The sequence below is a fragment of the Babylonia areolata genome, chromosome 24 (assembly GCF_041734735.1).
Source record: "Babylonia areolata isolate BAREFJ2019XMU chromosome 24, ASM4173473v1, whole genome shotgun sequence".
NCBI classification, from domain to species: Eukaryota; Metazoa; Mollusca; class Gastropoda; order Neogastropoda; family Buccinidae; genus Babylonia; species Babylonia areolata.
This window is the reverse complement of record NC_134899.1, coordinates 29,249,121-29,266,620: the sequence shown is the minus strand read 5'-3', so window position 1 is coordinate 29,266,620 and position 17,500 is coordinate 29,249,121. Positions and strand designations below refer to the sequence as shown.

General features: G+C 40.0%; 1 protein-coding gene across 7 annotated transcripts in view; it reads right to left on the bottom strand.

Annotated features, from left to right (window-relative positions):
* LOC143299082 (neurobeachin-like) overlaps window positions 1–17,500 on the bottom strand; it is a 299,752-nt gene that overhangs the window by 230,812 nt on the left and 51,440 nt on the right. For 6 of the 7 annotated variants that reach the window (XM_076612191.1, XM_076612194.1, XM_076612192.1 and 3 more), the window contains 7 exons: window positions 16,375–16,521; window positions 12,636–12,692; window positions 5,057–5,197; window positions 3,588–3,650; window positions 2,691–2,773; window positions 1,479–1,587; window positions 529–681 (listed from right to left, as the gene is read on the bottom strand). In XM_076612191.1, coding sequence (XP_076468306.1) covers window positions 529–681; window positions 1,479–1,587; window positions 2,691–2,773; window positions 3,588–3,650; window positions 5,057–5,197; window positions 12,636–12,692; window positions 16,375–16,521 — 753 coding nt within the window. The remainder of the gene's footprint in view (window positions 1–528; window positions 682–1,478; window positions 1,588–2,690; window positions 2,774–3,587; window positions 3,651–5,056; window positions 5,198–12,635; window positions 12,693–16,374; window positions 16,522–17,500) is intronic. The other variant, XM_076612195.1, reaches the window with a different exon arrangement.

The following is a 17,500-nucleotide window of genomic DNA, read 5'->3' as shown; positions in this document are numbered from 1 at the left end:
ACAGACAACACAAAGACACGTACAAGCACCAACTGAACATTATGAGAACTGAAAATGTCCATCACAAACAGACAACACACAGAAAACCTGCAGACAAAAGGGTGCAAGAATTGTTGCTGATGTGTAGTTTGGTTGTTGTTGTTTTTATTGTATTGTTTGTTTGTGGGGTTTTTTTGCCAGCTAATGAAGAAAGCCATGTACAAACAAAATCTGAATAAGGAAAGAAAAGGGAAAAAATGGAAAGAAAAAAGTACTCCATGGATGCAAATAAGTAAAGAAAAAAGGGAAAAAAAAGACCAACAACAAAAAAAGATAGAATAAAGAATATGAGGAGAGAAAAAAAAAGGAGAAAAAAGATGTTTAAGAAAAGAGAAAAAAGAACAGGAGATAAAAAAATTCTAACATGTACTCCAAAGACTTGCACACAACTGAAGCGTTTCGCAAACACACACACACACACGCGACACACAAAAAAACACGTAAATAATTCAATTCTTTTAAAAAAGGTTTCAAAAGAAATGTGTTCACCTCTACGGAGGTGTGTACCCAGAGCTGTGGGTTGAAGAGGATGTAGTCAAAGAGGTGCTTGAGCAGGGTGGACCCCGTGGGCAGCTTCACCAGGTACTGGGTCAGCTCCAGGAAGGCCTCCAGCACCGCAGGTGTGATGTGGTCCTTGGACGACTGGAACACCAAGGCCACAGCAACAACGATGATGAAATTAACAATTAATTGATTAATAACAGTCATAATTACGATACTGCACAGCCCCCTGAGGGCTTGTCGCAGAGGACCTTCTTTTCAATGATCTTTTTATCCAAGGAGTCTGCCATTATCACTAACCACTATTACCTCTACTACTAATGATGACAAAGATAATACTTATGCAGCGCCTCTTCTCAACAGGGCCCAAATCATTTCATTTGTGTGTAATCTTAGCAAACCGTAAATGACAAAAGAAATAAATAAAATAAATTATTTGACATTTGTACATAACCTTAACAAACTGTAGATGATTAAATTTTTAAAATATATCAATATCATAATCTTTTCAAATAAGCCAACATGACACCACTCATCCGATGCACATTCTCTCTCTCTCTCTCTCTCTCTCTCTCTCTCTCACTCACAAACACACACACACACACACACAAACACACACAACCCAACTCCCCTCCCCACTACCACACTCTCTCACTCTCACACAACCCAACCACCACCACCACCTCACACACATACACACACACACACACACACACACACACACACACACACACAAACTCAACTCCCTTCCCCACTACCACACTCTCTCACACAACCCAACCACCACCACCTCACACACACACACACACACACACACACACACACACACACACAACTCAACTCCCTTCCCCACAACTACACTCTCTCACACAACCCAACCACCACCAACTCACACACACACACACACACACACACACACACACACACACCCCAATCACCTTCTCCAGCAGGTAGGCAATGACCAGGAAGCCTTTGCTTTGCAGCAGCTGTTGCTGGATGGTGGAGGAGCTCTTCAGCAAGTCACACAGCAACCCCATCAGGCTGGAACTGCAACGTCACCACGCTCACCTGTCTTCATTTCAGTCCCACTCAGGTGTGGTGTGTGATATGATGTGGTGTGGTGTGTAAAACATCACCACACATACCTCTTTCACTTCAGTCCTACACAGGTGTGTGGTGTTGTGTTCTGGTGTGGTATGGTGTGGTGTGAAGTGGTGTGGTGTGATGTGGCATGGCATGGTGTGGCATGGTGTGGTGTGGTGATATTGCAGCTTCATCACAACTGCAAAGGCAATCACATTTCTGTAAATGACATCCCGAATGCAACACTCTTATACTCCATCATACATACACAAATACCTAAGTAAACATCAGAGATAAGAGTAATCACAGTTAAAATGCATAACCATGTATTTCAGAAGTATGGTTATAAATTACAAACAAGGCATTTGCAAAATAATAACAGGCTAACATATTTCTGTTAACAACTGACTACTTCAAAGGTAAACATGCTTTTGGGAACAAGCAATGGTAAACATATTTCAGTAATCGAGCAAAGGTAAACAGATTTCAGTTATGAGAAAAGGTAAACAGATTTCTGTGAACAAAAGGTAAACAGATTTTTTTGTGAACAACCAAAGGTAAAACATATTTCAGTAAACAAGCAGAGGTAAACTATTTCAGTAAACGAGCAGAGGTAAACATATTTCAGTAAACAAGCAAAGGTAAACATATTTCTGGGAATGAACGAACAAAAGTAAACATATTTGGGTGAATGAACAAGGGTAAACATATTTTTTGCGAACGAACAAAGGTATACATTTCTGTTAATGAGCAAAGATAAACATATTTCTGTGAATGAGCAAAGGTAAACATATTTCTGTGAATGAGCAAAGATAAACATTTCTCTGAACGACCAAAGGGAAACATGTTTCAGTAAACAACCAAAGGTAAACAAATTTCAGTTAACAAGCAAAGGTAAACATATTTCTGTGAGCAAGCAAAGGTAAACATATTTTTTTTGTGAACGAGCAAAGGTAAACATATTTCAGTAAACGAGCAAAGGTGAAACATTTCTGTGCACGAAGGACCAAAAGCAAACATATTTCTGTGAACCAGCAAAGGTAAACGCATTTCAGTAAATAACTGACCAGGTGGTGTAGTCGATGCAGCTCTCTTTGTCTGGCCCCTGGTCCACAGGAAGGTCCAACTGACTGAACAGTGGGAACAGGATCTGTTGCACAACACAGCATCACTCAGGTTCAGGTTCAGGTTCAGGTTAGGGGTGGTGCCAAGCACCATAGCCTTGCGGTTTTATATGCCCCGTCGGTTTTCGTTTTGTTTTTTGTTGTTTGTTTTTTTTTTGGTCGGGTACTCCAAAGTCCAGGCTCACCTTTGACCATCAAAAGTAAGGGTGTCTGGGTGCATGTTTAATTAAAACTCCTTGGAGTATTATCAGGCGGAAAGACAAAAAAACTAAAGACTATTTATTACCAACATATGCACACATGCACGCTTGCATGCACGCACATATACATGCAAGCACGAACGCACACATGCACTCACACTCGGTCACTCACTCTCTCTCTCACACACACTCACTCACTCACATATGCAAGTCAGTCAGAAAGCTAATATCTCCACCACTGGAAAATAAAGATTCATTCATTCACTCATTTACTCACTCACTCACACTTACCCCCTCTCTCTCTCGGCAAGATGACAGTGGAGTGTGAAATAACATGAAAGTGGGGAGGTTGATTGCAGTGATATATGTGTGTTCGTTTGTTTCTTTTGCTCCAGTCCCTCTTTTGGATGAGGGCCGAGTGTAAAAAAAAAAAAAAAAAAAGGCATGCACCCTACTTATCTATTACCCTTGTTAATAAAATATTTGTCCTGTGCTGTATTGTCTTGTGTGTGTGTGTGTGTGTGTGTGTGTGTGTGTGTAGGGGGGGCAAGTATGCATTTTTCTTGTGTGTGTGCTTGCATGTGTCCATCCCTCCCTCTCTCTCTCTCTCTCTCTCTCTCTCTCTCCGCACACTACTTACCTGAACACCTCCCAGAGAATGCAACACACTGTGTATGGAGTGAGTGATCACTGCTTTCACCTCCTGTCACAATACAAAAAAAAGACATAACAATAAGCAAACATACCAATAAACACTCGCTTGCAGCGCTCTGAGGGTTGTAGTTCCATTCCCAAAATTCTGTGTCTGATATATCTGGGTGCACAACATGGGAGAATGGTGGCAGCATGGTTAAAATGCTGATCTGCCAATACAGGTCTGGGTTCGATTCCCAATCTTGCCCTTTCTCCCAAGTTTGACTGGAAAAGCAAACTGAGCATCTATTCATATGACTAATATGATAAATCAAGGTCCAGTGTTCATCAGGTCCAAGGTTCATCAAATTACAACAATAACAAAAAAAAAGAAACATGAAGATAAGTTTTTTGTGAGTGTGTAATTTTTGTCAAAACAGCTTCTTCAACAGAAGCCATGAGATCAAATCAAGTCACAAAGTGAATGACCAGCTTATTCAACACAAAGCTTGTACATGACCTGTGTCCTTTTGTTCTGCCTTCATGCCCATGGTCAGCACTGACAACATCAACATTCAATGTTCTTTCAGTGAACAGTGTCATGGAGCCAGCTGCATTGCTTGGTTCTAACGTTTTGACAGTTACACGTGATTAAATGCCTACGTTGACCGAACTACGCCATTGGTCCGTTCCATACTACACACAGTTAGTAGCGGGTTACGACCATACTAGGCTCTTCCGTCCGAGCAATGCAACTGGCTCATGGAGTCAGCTCACAAAGCAAACTTGTCACTGACATTGACACTGTTGCTTGTAGTCCAGGGTCAGGGCCATATCAGGACAAACCAAGCTTCAGAAGACATGTACGCACATGCTACTTCCCAATAAAATACATCCTTTAAGACAAACAAACAAAAAAAAAGGGTCCAGAAGTGAATTCACTGCAAGAGAGTTAGTTCTTCACCCTTCTGAAGTAAAGGTCCAGAAAAAAAAGTCTGCTGTGAGAAAAGTCACTGTCCCCTTGCTCTTGAATTTTTAAAGATAATTGGTAATGATGATGGACATTTAAACAGCACACATGTCCTGATAACCTGCTCAAAGTGCTTTACAAAAAACTGGATTGTGATTGTCCTGTATCTCTCCTTCCGACCTACCCTTTCACCCCCTTCTCTCTACCGTCTGTCTGCCTGTCAGTCTGTGTGTGTGTGCATGTGTTCTTCCTAGTACATATCAATACACACAAATTTGTTGTGGTTTTTTTTTTCTCTTTTCTTTCCTCTTACTTCTTAATATATGTCTGTACTCTCTGAAGTGGAAGTGGAATAGCAAAAGACAGACTGGCAGAATACTAATCTTAACCCTTGAATAAAAATGTCCTGAGTTCTGAGTTTGGAGTTCCCCTTTCCTCCTGAACTATACAAAGAAGACCACAGCACTAACACACAGAGCCTGTGTGTGTGTGTGTGTTCCCCCCACCTGGCACATCATGGCGTGAGGAGAGTGGACGAAGTAGGAGGGGTTGCCCTTGGGCGAGGACTCCAGACACAGCTGACTGTCGCAGGCAATGGGGTTGTACATGAAGACGATTGACCCCGTCAGTCGCCCATCGTACAGGATCTGCATACAACAGCACATCATCTTGACTGGTCAGTCTATAAAGCTAAACCTGTCTGCATGCAACACATGACTGGTCAATCTGTAAGGTTATGCCTGTCTGCATGCAACACATGACTGGTCAGTCTGTAAGGCTACACCTGTCTGCATGCAACACATGACTGATCAATCTGTAAGGATACACCTGTCTGCATGCAACACATGACTGGTCAGTCTGTAAGGCTACACCTGTCTGCATGCAACACATGACTGATCAATCTGTAAGGATACACCTGTCTGCATGCAACACATGACTGGTCAGTCTGTAAGGCTAAACCTGTCTGCATGCAACACATGACTGGTCAGTCTGTAAGGCTACACCTGTCTGCATGCAACACATGACTGGTCAGTCTGTAAAGCTACACCTGTCTGCATGCAACACATGACTGATCAGTCTGTAAGGTTAAACCTGTCTGCATGCAACACATGACTGATCAATCTGTAAGGCTACACTTGTCTGCATACAACATATGACTGGTCAGTCTGTATGGCTATACCTGTCTGCATGCAACACATGACTGGTCAGTCTGTAAGGCTACACCTGTCTGCATGCAACACATGACTGGTCAGTCTGTAAGGCTACACCTGTCTGCATGCAACACATGACTGGTCAGTCTGTAAGGCTACACCTGTCTGCATACAACACATGACTGGTCAGTCTGTAAGGCTACACCTATCTGCATGCACCACATGACTGGTCAATCTGTAGGGCAACACCTGTCTGCATACAACACATGACTGGTCAGTCTGTAAGGCTACACCTGTCTGCATACAACACATGACTGGTCAGTCTGTAAGGCTATACCTGTCTGCATGCAACACATGACTGGTCAGTCTGTAAGGCTACACCTGTCTGCATACAACACATGACTGATCAATCTGTAAGGATACACCTGTCTGCATACAACATATGACTGGTCAGTCTGTAAGGCTATACCTGTCTGCATGCAACACATGACTGGTCAGTCTGTAAGGCTACACCTGTCTGCATGCAACACATGACTGGTCAGTCTGTAAGGCTAAACCTGTCTGCATGCAACACATGACTGATCAATCTGTAAGGCTGCACCTGTCTGCATGCAACACATGACTGGTCAGTCTGTAAGGCTACACCTGTCTGCATGCAACACATGACTGGTCAGTCTGTAAGGCTAAACCTGTCTGCATGCAACACATGACTGGTCAATCTGTAAGGCAACACCTGTCTGCATACAACACATGACTGGTCAGTCTGTAAGGCTATACCTGTCTGCATGCACCACATGACTGGTCAGTCAGAAAGGCTATACCCATCCCCGGTCTACTATGTATTTCATTTCAAGCGATAAAGAGTAGTGTATAAACAATTAACAACAATGACAAGAAGATCTAAAAGCCAAGCCTATCTGCAAAAGGACATCCATTTAACCCGTTCACCACCAAGCTCTCATTTATGCACAGGCGTGGTAGAGGACCCATGTCACTGAAAGGTGACCATTCATTGGTCTGTTATCCATGAACCTACTGCTCTTAATGTTCGATGGTAGGATAGGCCATATTTTCTATACATCGCATCGGGAATCCCCAGCTATTCATAGCCACTGTCTTTTCTGTGTTTATACCACAAGGGAATTTTGTATTCTAAATTGACTGGCGGTGAAAGGGTTAAATAACCACTAATTCCAATAACAAATTAGATATCTGTGTACATTATGCTTCCTGTCTGCCATGCAAGAAAAAAAAACAACTGGAGCCAACAGGAGAAAAGTGGTTGGGTGTCTGTGCCGTGTGTATTTGTGTGAACATGTAAAGATCACTCTGAGGCATGCATATATATACATATAGAGAGAGACAGACAGACAGACTGACAGACAGACAGACAGAGACAGAGACAGAGCCAGGGACAGAGAGATACTCATACAGACATATATATATATATGCATGCAAGCATGAGTATGAACAGTAGTATGTTACTCGAGAATTTTCTTTTTGAAATACGGGCCAATTCCCCCACACACACCCCACAACCCCTCAGCATCCTATCTACAGAATTTTCATCCTTAGTAAAAGTATTATGTATAATATATATGCATGCAAGCATGAGTATGAACAGTAGTATGTTACTCGAGAATTTTCTTTTTGAAATATGGGCCAATTCTCCCACACACACCCCACAACCCCTCAGCATCCTATCTACACAATTTTCATCCTTAGTAAAAGTATTATGTATAATACACATTCATAAAGTACTTGCAATTTTTCTGTTCAAACATAATTACAGTCAAATGCATAGCACATGAATACACATGGAAGTACACACTCACAAAATCAATGGCAAGGAAGACAGACTGGTAGTGTACATACAGATACAGCAAAACGAAAAGGAACATAAATATTTAAACAGGGAGAAATAAAATCAGACAACCTGATTCTGCAACAACAACAAAAATACATGTATGAATAAGTACATAAACTGGACAATGAATAAATAACAGACTTTTAAAAAGGATGGGTACAAAACAGAGAGAAATGAAAGAAGAGTATGCACAGATAATTCAAAAGAAAAAAAAAGTGTACAAAAAAGAAAGGAGCATAAATAAGTGGGCACCAGCATTCCAACAGTATTATTCACACACACACACACAACCATTACAGAAACAAAGCCAAACGCACACATTCTGACAAGTAAAGAAACCATGCATAAATATACTGGCAACAAAGTATGTAAAACGATAAGTGATGCTTCCTCACGACATTCACAGAATACATGCAAATCAGTCAGTCCCCCTTCACCACCACCACCACCACCACCACCACCGCCAGTCATCAATCATGGGACTATTCCTGTCTTTGCTCCTTGATTATTGTTTTGTTGCTGTTATGGATTTTGTTATTGCTCGTTTGGGGGTATTGTTATTGTTGCTGCTTTGGATATTGTTGTTCTTGTAGGATTTTCTTGTTGTTGTGGGATTTTTGTTTGTTTTGGGACTGCTGTTTTGAGTGTTGTTGTTTTGGGATTTTGTTGTTGCTGTTGTTCTGGGTGTTGTTTTTACTGTTGTCTTTGTAGGTGGGAGGGGTGGTGTTGTTGTTTTAGTGGGTGTTGTTATTGTTGTTGATGGTGGTGGTGATTTTGTAGTTGTTGTTAATGACAAAATGTTAGCAGAGGAAGCATGTTTTCCTTTTCTCAAAACCTTAATACTTCCTATTTCATAAGAGTGTTGAATCAAATTTCTAAAACAATGAGTCTACAAACACCCACACACAGTGGTCATTCTGTTTACTCTTCCATTCCTTAATCAGGACCTTGGGTGGTTGAAATACAAAAAAAAATAATAATAAAATAAAATAAACTCAAATTTATTGGCAAAGCAGACAACATTTCTGAAATTAAAGCTTGGGATGACCCCCAAAAAGGAGACACTCCCACCCCCTGCCCCAGCCCCCCTCACCCCCGAAAACTTCAAACTTAATGACTACAAAGCACAAAACAGAAACCATATTGCTTACAGCCCACTCACCAAAGAGTAAATATTACTGAGGAAATCCTTCCATTGAAAATGCTGAAAGTATCTCTTCTTTCCCCAAAATAGAAAATATTTCTTAATTCTCCTGATCAGTCATGTTCTTTGGATGTAAAGTTCACTTTCCCAGCTAAGAAGTCGGATTAAATAATTAATTTCAAGATAGTGTGTGATCAACAAGGTTCAAGATGTGGTTTAACTAGTCTTTTAATGCTATTTCACCTGATCTTTGACTCACTTGTGTAAACAAGTGAGTCTATGTTTTAACCAGGTGTTCGGTTGTCTCTGTGTGCGTGTCTGTATGTGTGTCTGTGTGTCCGTGGTAAACTTTAACACTGACATTTTCTCTGCAAATACTTTGTCAGTTGACACCAAATTTGGCATAAAAATAGGAAAAATTCAGTTCTTTCCAGTCATCTTGTTTAAAACAATATTGCACCTATGGGATGGGCACAAAAAAATTTAAAAAAGAAGCCAAATCATATGCAAACTGAATTTACTGTTATATTTATATATTTTTTTATTCTCTAAACTTGGCACTTTGATCTGATATTCTGACACAACAACAAGAGCAGTCATTTTTATCATTTTTTGTTCAAACAGAACTTCCTTTGCTAAGCATGGAAGTTATATCTATTTGCACATCTTTGGTGCAGATAGTAAAAAAGGGAAATTAATCTATAATTAATGCTAATGGGCTTAATTTGCGTCAAACTGATCTTTCTCATCTTAAACAGTACATTTTGAAATTATACTCAATACATAAAAAGCTTGTATTTTACTCTCAGTGTACAGGGCTTTCACTATGTTCATTTGCCCAAGTGGTCTTTTTCAGAAAATACTAAAATCAATACGACGAGTGGACTTTAGAGATCTATTGGCTGAGCCCTGAAGGTCATGGGCAAAAATCAATTGCGTACACATATTTATACATATTCAAAGCGCGTGCTCATATTCTTCGCGAATGTGAACAACGCCATTTTGTTTGAAGTTGTTGACCTGCCCGTTCAATCCTATATTCAATGGACAATACACGATAACATGTGATAGAAAGTTGTTGGAGGAGACCGTTAAATATTTATTCAGAGGAAGATTTGTAAACACCTCATCACTTACCGGATTATGCCCCAAACTGCCATAAAAATATCCACAGAATCAGTCAGAATACACAGTTAAAAACAATAAACCATGAGAGTTAATACCCTTGAATTGATGAAACGTAAAAATTTCCAGTCTTGACTTTTCTCAAGATGAAGTCCTTTTCACTTCATACAACGTTTAGAAGTACTTGTACTTGGCTCTACATGTTATTAGTTTAACAAAATACTCAATTTTCATATCAACTAAAAACTAGAAAACATAAAAGAGAAATTGAATCAACTGTGTCAACCGGGTGTAACTAAACTTGTACATCTATCTAGATCCACAGAAAACGGCAAACTGTTGCAGCGTGATTGCGGCAAGAGCCATGTCTCCTTTACCGCGGACTTAAAAATAATTTTTAATTGCCCTTAAAGATTTCTTGAAGGCCCAAGATACACCAGAATAATATGATTTAAACAGCGTTCTCACTGCGAATACCGCAATCGATTTATCACCCTTTAAAAAGCATGTTTAAATGTTATATTTTCGATCGTCAGTTAAGGAGCAATGATAGTGTAATGGGTAAGACAGTTTCTTCTCACCTGAACACGCGGGGTTCAAATCTGCCATTAGGACTTTTTTTCTTTCTTTTTTTTTCTTTTAACCCGAAGCTTTATAATAACAAATGCAGAACACATTTTAACAATTAGATTTTTTTTAAAGTGTATCACAAGTGAGTCTTGAAGGCCTTGCCTCTCTTGTTTAACACTGTTTTGATTTCTCTCTGACTGGTTTTAAAAAGTGACAGATTTCATTGCAGAAATGGCCCCACTGAGGTCAGATCCGCTATTAGCAAAATGATTTGATCTGAAAGTTTCCTATAATTGACATTTTGCTTATACTATCCAAATTTAAATAGCAAAGCATAATCATTATATATTAAGTTTTGAAGCCAGCTAAATCCTATGTGTTTGGCTCTGTAAGTATGCTTCTTGTATAGTTCACTATTGTATGATAGAGTTAACAGGATTAATGCAGCTTCCTGACTCAGCTGCTTGGCCGGTCTTCAAAGCAGAGAATCATAATGAAGCTACAATTCTTCACAAATATTTTCACCAGCCAACCATATATAAAAGAACACACCAAACCTTCCAACATCACTTGAAATGGAAAGACATTCAATCGAAGACTACTACACTACAAGTTTCAGTTTGTTTGATTGATATGGATACATATGTAGCGCCTATCCCTGGTAAGAGAACAAGCTGTAAGCAATTTACAAATATGTGAAGTCATTCGCACAACATGCTGCCTACCCAGGTAGAGTTGACCGAGAGCTGCCTTTTGACACTCATCATTGATTTCAGGCTTCTGTCTGTCTCTCTGTTTGTCTGTCTGTCTGTGTATGTGTGTCTCTCTCTCTCTCTCTTCCCAGTCTACCAGTTTGACCATTTCTCTTAGTCCCAAGCGCTTTGATCATAACCAGACTCGTGTGTTAAGCACATCTTGCATAAAAACCCAAAACACGCTGCAGCCACCCTTTTTTCATGTGGTGTAGCAATGATTTGTAAATGGTTTGAATCACTGCCTTGAAGCAGGTTTAAGAACTAGCATTTGAAACATATCTTCTTTAGAACAGAGACCAGTTTCTATACTATTTATAAAACAGATAACTTGTTCAACACTATTTTTCTTCTTCTTCTGCGTTCACTCGTATGCACACGAGTGGGCTTTTACGTGTATGACCGTTTTTACCCCGCCATGTAGGCAGCCATACTCCGTTTTCGGGGGTGTGCATGCTGGGTATGTTCTTGTTTCCATAACCCACCGAACGCTGACATGGATTACAGGATCTTTAACATGCGTATTTGATTTTCTGTTTGCATATACACACGAAGGGGGTTCAGGCACTAGCAGGTCTGCACATATGTTGACCTGGGAGATCGTAAAAATCTCCACCCTTTACCCACCAAGCGCCGTCACCGTGATTCGAACCCGGGACCCTCAGATTGACAGTCCAACGCTTTAACCACTCGGCTATTGCGCCCGTCAACACTATTTCAAAGACTGGGAACTATTTTGACACTATTTCTAAAACAAAGAAGACAATCTCCCTGTAATCTTATACTGTCTACTGGCATCTCTTTAGTGTCAGATACTGTGTTCATCGGGTCACTACATTATGTGCTTATATCCAAGCGGAGATTAAAAAAAATTTTTTTGATTTACATAAGGCTAACTGTCACTATCATTCAAACTCTAAGATATTTCACTGGATAAGTTCCCATATGAAAACAATGTACACCAAAACACTCATCTGCATTGGTAAGTTCATTTACGGAAAATCTATATAAAAAAAATAAAATAAAATAAATAAAATAAAATAAAATAAAAACATATGGATGATACATAAATTTCCTGTTAATAATATTCTGTTACTTCAAAGAATGGTTAAAAGTGTACCTTTGGTACAAAAGAGAAAAAAAAGCCATACACAGACCACAAAGTGAAATATTAATTAATCATCAATCAGAAAACTCAAACCAAACAAAACCAGAGCAAAAGGGCACAAACCACAACAGATTTTTTTTTTTTTTTTTGTCTATCTTGGTTAACCCACACCAGAATTTACAAACCTTGCAGACCTGTCTGAACACCACACAAACTTCACAAAGCACCACACAGACATGCCAGAAACCGCAGCACACACACCCACACACACATGCTACAAGTAAGGAACTACAGTTTGCCACAGCGCATGCCAAAAAAAAAAGGGAGAGAGAGAAGAAAAAAAAACAAGAGATGTCAGCCGTGTTTACCCTTGCTGCAGACTCCCCCAGTGAGGCAACACTCTCATTGTCAAACCTAAACTGGCTCTGTCAGGGCAAAATACACACATCACCACCATCATCACTGCAGTCACTTACCCATCTGTCAGACTTAAGCACATACGTACGCACACACGCACGCACGCACGCACACACACACACACACACATACACACACATACATACACACACACACACACACACACACACACACACACACACAGGGGCACACAAGCACATACGAGCACAAACATGAGTCTGTGTGTGGAAGTATACAGTCTCATAAAAACACATGTATGTGCGCACGCACACACGCACACACAGAGACACAGACACAGACACACACACACACACACACACACAGACACACACACAAGAGTGCAAGCACACACAAATATGTATACGCACAGATACAAACACTCACACACACACACACACAAACACACACACACACACACACACACACACACACACAAGGAGTCATAAAAACACATGCATGTGCGTGCATGCACACACACATACAAGAGTGCAAGCACACACACATATGTATACGCACAGATACAAACACACACACACACACACACACAAACCACACAAACACACAGATGCACACACATGCAAATACATACTCAAACACATGTACACATATATATGCAAAGAAAAAAATTCACACAAATATTTTTCACTATCAGCAAATGCTATAAAATATGTACACAACATACATATAACACTATGATTAATGCTAAACAATATACTTTTTACATTGTCAATCTCCACAAGAACACACAATATATAATATAAAGTTTCCTAAATATGTTACATTTTGTTTGTTAGGATTTCCAGCAAAAAAAATTATTAACCAATATCTAATTCTTCAAAATATAAGCGGAAGGTTTGATAAACAATCAAACTGAGTTTGCATAAATCATTTACATAGTTACATAGTGCAGACAATACAAAGGAGAAAGTAAACATGTTTATGACAATTTCATTATTATTGTTACTATTAGCATTAGCCCGCTTGTTATCATCACCATTATAATTCTTATCATTTAACTTAAGAATTATCATTATTATTTATCATCATCATCATCATCTATGCAATTTATCCATTCTAGACTACATCTAGACTTGATAATAAATCATCATGTTTCATGTCATTTGAACTGAAGAACCTGTTTCATGTGTTCACGCACTTCAAGAGTTAAAACAAACAATGGTCTGAAGTTGTTTGCCTTTTGTCAAAGTTCCTGGACTTGTTGGCTGGTTGATACTTATATTAACACCTTCAATATCCAAGTTCTTTACATCTTTAATATCTATCATCTTTAATATTCAAAGTCTTTATCCCCTTTGCTGCTGCTGTCAAGCATACTCGTCAGTGAAGGCTGCCATCACATTGTGATAAAACAGAGCTTTCAGGTCAGGATGCCGTTCATCATTATTTATTTGGACTTCTTCCTTTTGGGATTGTATTACTTTTGTCAGCAAAATGAATTACACACTTAACATATTGAGTGCCCCCCTCACACACACCCCCAAAAAAACAAAACGAACAAAAATTGAGAACGGTGTTTCAAGTCATAAATCAATATCCAGAACAATCAGCCAAAAACTGAGAAAATGGTCAAGTTTATACCACTCCAGATCAAGTGTGTGAATTTTCAGCCTTTCATAGTTATTTCCCTTCTTTTGATGATGTCATCAGCCACATCAATATATACATAATATGTATGTGGCACACAAGGGGTTAAAAGTTCACCGAAAGAAGCAACAGCACTTACGATGAGTCCTACCACACTGATCTCCTGTCACCAAGCTTCAGTCGACAATGGGTTCATATCTAACGATTGTTAACATTTACACCTTTAAAGCTCCTTGCCTCAAGTGTTGATGGTCATCACTCTGTTCCTGTGTCTGGTTGTGAAGAAAAACAGGGGCGTGTTGTCTTTAATATCTAACATCTTTAACATTTAACATCTTTGATATGTGATGTCTTTAACATTTAACACACACTGCCTCAGATCGCCGCTCTGTGGCTATATAGAAATACAGGGGTGAGCTAACATATCAAACATTTAACATCTTTAATATGTAATGTCTTTAGTTCATTCTACCCCACAGCTACATACCTGCTACAACTCCCCTGGACCAGCACTACATGAGACCACTGGTTGTTCACTAAAACGGAGAAAATCGATGGAGAATTTTTTATTTAATCGATCGAACAAAGCTTTGTTTTCATGCTTCCGGAATCCATAAACGGTTCAGTTTAGAATGCCAACTGTACCAAGTAAGAATAAACGAAATCAGAATAGTGTGTTGGCATGAGACTACTCATCCACAGGGGAAGTAATCATGGTACAAATTAACTCATACCTTGAGTTGAATAAGTTAAAGTATAATGCACACAGTCTCACACCACTCTGTGGCTGTAAGAAACACAGGGGTGAGTTAACATCTTTTAACATTTAACACACACAGCCTCACACCTCCCCTCTGTGGCTGTGTAGAAACACAGGGGTGAGTTAACATCTTTTAACATTTAAAACACACAGCCTCACACCTCCCCTCTGTGGCTGTGTAGAAACACAGGGGTGAGTTAACATCTTTTAACATTTAACGCACACAGCCTGACACCTCCCCTTCTGTGGCTATGAGAAACACAGGGGTGAGTTGACATCTTTTAACATTTAACACACACAGCCTCACACCTCCCCTCTGTGGCTGTGTAGAAACACAGGGTTGAGTTCACATCTTTTAACATTTAACACACACAGCCTCACACCTCCCCTCTGTGGCTGTGTAGAAACACAGGGGTGAGTTAACATTTTTAACATTTAACACACAAAGCCTCACACCTCCCCTCTGTGGCTGTGTAGAAGAAACACAGGGGTGAGTTAACATCTTTTAACATTTAACACACACAGCCTCACATCTCCCCTCTGTGGCTGTGTAGAAAAACAGGGGTGAGTTAACATCTTTTAACATTTAACACACACAGCTTCACACCTCCCCTCTGTGGCTGTGTAGAAACACAGGGGTGAGTTAACATCTTTTAACATTTAAAACACACAGCCTCACACCTCCCCTCTGTGGCTGTGTAGAAACACAGGGTTGAGTTGACATCTTTTAACATTTAACGCACACAGCCTGACACCTCCCCTTCTGTGGCTATGAGAAACACAGGGGTGAGTTGACATCTTTTAACATTTAACACACACAGCCTCACACCTCCCCTCTGTGGCTGTGTAGAAACACAGGGGTGAGTTAACATCTTTAACATTTAACACACACAGCCTCACACCTCCCCTCTATGGCTGTGTAGAAAAACAGGGGTGAGTTAACATCTTTTAACATTTAACACACACAGCTTCACACCTCCCCTCTGTGGCTGTGTAGAAACACTGGGGTGAGTTAACATCTTTTAACATTTAACACACACAGCCTCACACCTCCCCTCTGTTGCTGTGTAGAAAAACAGGGGTGAGTTAACATCTTAAACATTTAACACACACAGCCTCACACCTCCCCTCTGTGGCTGTGTAGAAAAACAGGGGTGAGTTAACATCTTTAACATTTAACACACACAGCCTCACACCTCCCCTCTGTGGCTGTGTAGAAAAACAGGAGTGTGTTAATGTCTTTAAAATTCAACATCTCTGACATTTAACACACACTGCCCCACACCTCCCCTCTGTGGCCATGTGGAAACACAGGGGTGAGTTACCTTGTAGCCAGGGCCCAGCTGGTAGGCAGCCTGGATCTGCTGAGGCAGCAAGGCCTCGCTGAACAGGTAGACGGTGGACATCTGACCGCAGAACATGTTCTCCGCATCCCCGTCCATACTGGACCCCAGGAAACACTTGTCAAACGGCTGAAAAACAATAACAATAAATAATAGCTTTAATAATACACTCACATAATTTGCATCCAAACTTTTAGATATTTTTTTAGATATTTTGCAGACTTGTTGATTATACCTTAAGGTTACTGTGTGAAAATTTTCAATTAATTCGATTTCTCTATCACTGAGAAAATACTTGTCAAAAAGCGGTTCACTATTTTTGGGACACCCGATACATGCATGCCCACAAACACAGATGCAAGCCTGCAAACATACAGCTATGCCTACGTTCTTACATACATACGGATACACACAGAAACACATATACACACAGAGAGACACAAAACAGAGTGACAAAAAGTGCTCCTCAAAGCTAATGAATTCATTTGAAATTAGCAATCTCCTGGGTTCCACAGTTAAAAAAAAACAAACACACAACCAATAACGTTGCCATAGAATTTCGACATGCATCTTGAATCCCACCCACTTTCACAGAACGATGTCTCTTCTGTACCATCATCTTTTTATTTCTTCTGCTTCTCTTCGAAACATGCCAACCCCCTACTCTTAACATCAGGAACAAAGGATATATAAAATCAGAAGCAAACTGATATTTTCCAGACTTTTCAGAAATGCACTATATTCATACAAAATGTGATGCTGTGCAGGCTATACATGGATGCATCTTGCGACAATTTGCCATCTTTCCAGTTGAGCTATGACCAGTTGTGAACACATTGTGTAAGTTACAACTTCCAATGCCTAGCCAGTCAGGGTTGTTCATGTGTGAAAAAAAGTGTGCAAATCTGGCATTTTGTTGTTGCTTTGTTGTAGCCGTTATTATTTCCGTTGTTATTTTGTTTTGTTAGTTGCTTTCCTTTACATATGACATGTGCTCATAATATCCTGGAACTGACATCAATTTTCACTTTTTTCTGAAAGAAATATGGCTATCCCAGTACTGCTGGCATGTTTGCTCTCCTCCCCCTCCCCCTCCCTCTCCCCCTCA